This window comes from Parasteatoda tepidariorum, unplaced genomic scaffold (genome assembly GCF_043381705.1).
Source record: "Parasteatoda tepidariorum isolate YZ-2023 unplaced genomic scaffold, CAS_Ptep_4.0 HiC_scaffold_15630, whole genome shotgun sequence".
NCBI lineage: Eukaryota > Metazoa > Arthropoda > Arachnida > Araneae > Theridiidae > Parasteatoda > Parasteatoda tepidariorum.
The window spans coordinates 1-1,762 of NW_027261429.1; the positions used below are offsets into that span (position 1 = coordinate 1).

A 1,762-nucleotide genomic window follows, 5' to 3' on the forward strand; every position below is an offset into this window, starting at 1 on the left:
TTCTAGCAATTTAAAAGACTTTCAGAGTTTAGTAAAAGATGACGGGATAATTTTTATGATTTCAAGGTTAGTTTTTTTTTTATTAACATATTATTAGAAAAATATGAAGGAAACAAGCATATAACAATGTTATACAGATAAATTCGATATAATAGAATAAAAAGTGGTTCCAAGTTAATAAAAATTTACTTTAAAAAATAACACTGAAATTTGTCTCAAATTAGTTAGAAACATTTTTAATGCAAATATTAACCCTTATTTGGACAAAATAAAATTTAAAAAATAACTTTTACATACATTCTTTATAAAAAAAATATTTTTACATTCTTATGTATCATAAACATATCAGCATAAATAAAGTAAAAGCTAAGATGCAAATGTAAATTGTAAGTCACTGGTAAACAAATAAATATTTAATTTTAAAACTATACTTTATTCCATAGAAAAAATAAAGAAAGAAATGATTTGAAAATAAGTGAACTGAAACTAAAAATATATTTGCCTTTTTTAAAATAAAAATTTAAATTCTCACTACATTACATATCACTCAATCCTCAATTAAGAGAAATTAATTTTATAAATGATATACCTGCTCCCGCATCCTTTGTATAAATTGTAAAATTAGCAGGTTCACCAGCAATGCCTCTGCTCAAACCTGGACCATGTGCAGTCACAAAACCACTTGTAATTGAATCCACATAAATTTTGAATGGACTGCCTGTAAAATAAATAAATAAATAAATGCACATTCATTAAACATATCATTCTATTTTATCAGGAACCATGAATTATTTACCTGGTATATGTTCTTGATTGTATTTCACATGCAACTCATGTAAACCTTCTTCCCTTGGATCGTACTTAATAGAAATGGTCCCATCTTGGTTGTCTATGACAACCGGCTTATCGAATTTTCCTGATGGCATTTTGATATCAGCTGAGACAAAACCATATTTATTAATTCAAGTTTTTTTAAAATAAAAAACAAAATGTAAGGAATGTTTTGCAAAGCATAAGAGAAAATTTTGTTACCAGTTATTTGGCCTGTGCCAGGAAGAACTATGCTATGTAACTCGACGCTTCTAAACTGAGTGGTTCGAGATTGAGTTGTGCGTGTTTTAGTAACACTCTTTCTTTGAACCTCTTCAGTAACAGCCTGAAAGAATGTCATAAATTCACTATCTCATTCCTAAATAACACTCATTTCAATGAGAAGAAAATAAAACTTTTCCAAATATAAAGATAGAAAGACAGTAAAAATGGATTCAAGATTACCACGAATTTTAATCCAAAATAACATATTGCGAATCATAGGATATTTATATCTTAAAGATATTTTTTTATTCAGATATATTCTTAGTAAGTCGCAAGAACACAGTTTTTGTCAACAAAAAAAGTTTTGTTCCTTCAAACAGCCTAATTCTTGATAAATAAAATTTTCGTGAACTTGAGACGATTGATAATTCCGATATAAGCATTTTTAAGAACGTCTTCCAAAAGTAGTAAACTCATAACAAAGAAAGTTACAGCTTATTTTAAAGTGACATTGCTAAAATTAGCCATTGCAAACTTAAACACCTTCCCTACTTTTTCAAAACGAGTTTCACTTTCATCCAATTTAGTTAATTTAATAGCATGCATACTAAGGTAGTTTTCCTATGAAAGTTTTTGTTAATCACCTTTATAATTTTTGTTTAATTTGATGGCAAACCACGACTTTTAAAACATTTTTCGTTAAATATGTAACCATTTTGTTTAATAT

General features: G+C 27.1%; 1 protein-coding gene across 1 annotated transcript; it reads right to left on the reverse strand.

Moving 5' to 3' along the window:
* Nucleotides 1-539: 539 nt before the first annotated feature.
* LOC122274023 (filamin-A-like) lies at nucleotides 540-1,186 on the reverse strand. The gene is made up of 3 exons (XM_043057975.2): nucleotides 1,033-1,186; nucleotides 797-937; nucleotides 540-718 (listed from the first exon to the last, which is right to left on the reverse strand). Exons 1-3 carry the CDS (start codon nucleotides 1,169-1,171, stop codon nucleotides 555-557), a joined length of 444 nt encoding a protein of 147 aa, XP_042913909.1. The 5' UTR covers nucleotides 1,172-1,186; the 3' UTR covers nucleotides 540-554.
* Between the last annotated feature and the right edge of the window lie 576 nt (nucleotides 1,187-1,762).

Bases quoted from the DNA above. Each gene is read 5' to 3' on its own strand.
- LOC122274023 (XM_043057975.2), bottom strand. From the start codon at position 1,171: ATGACATTCTTTCAGGCTGTTACTGAAGAGGTTCAAAGAAAGAGTGTT. The intron at 938-1,032 runs GTAACAAAATTT...GTTTTGTCTCAG, and splicing joins TGGCACAGGCCAAATAACTG to CTGATATCAAAATGCCATCA. The intron at 719-796 runs GTAAATAATTCA...TTTATTTTACAG, and splicing joins CAATCAAGAACATATACCAG to GCAGTCCATTCAAAATTTAT.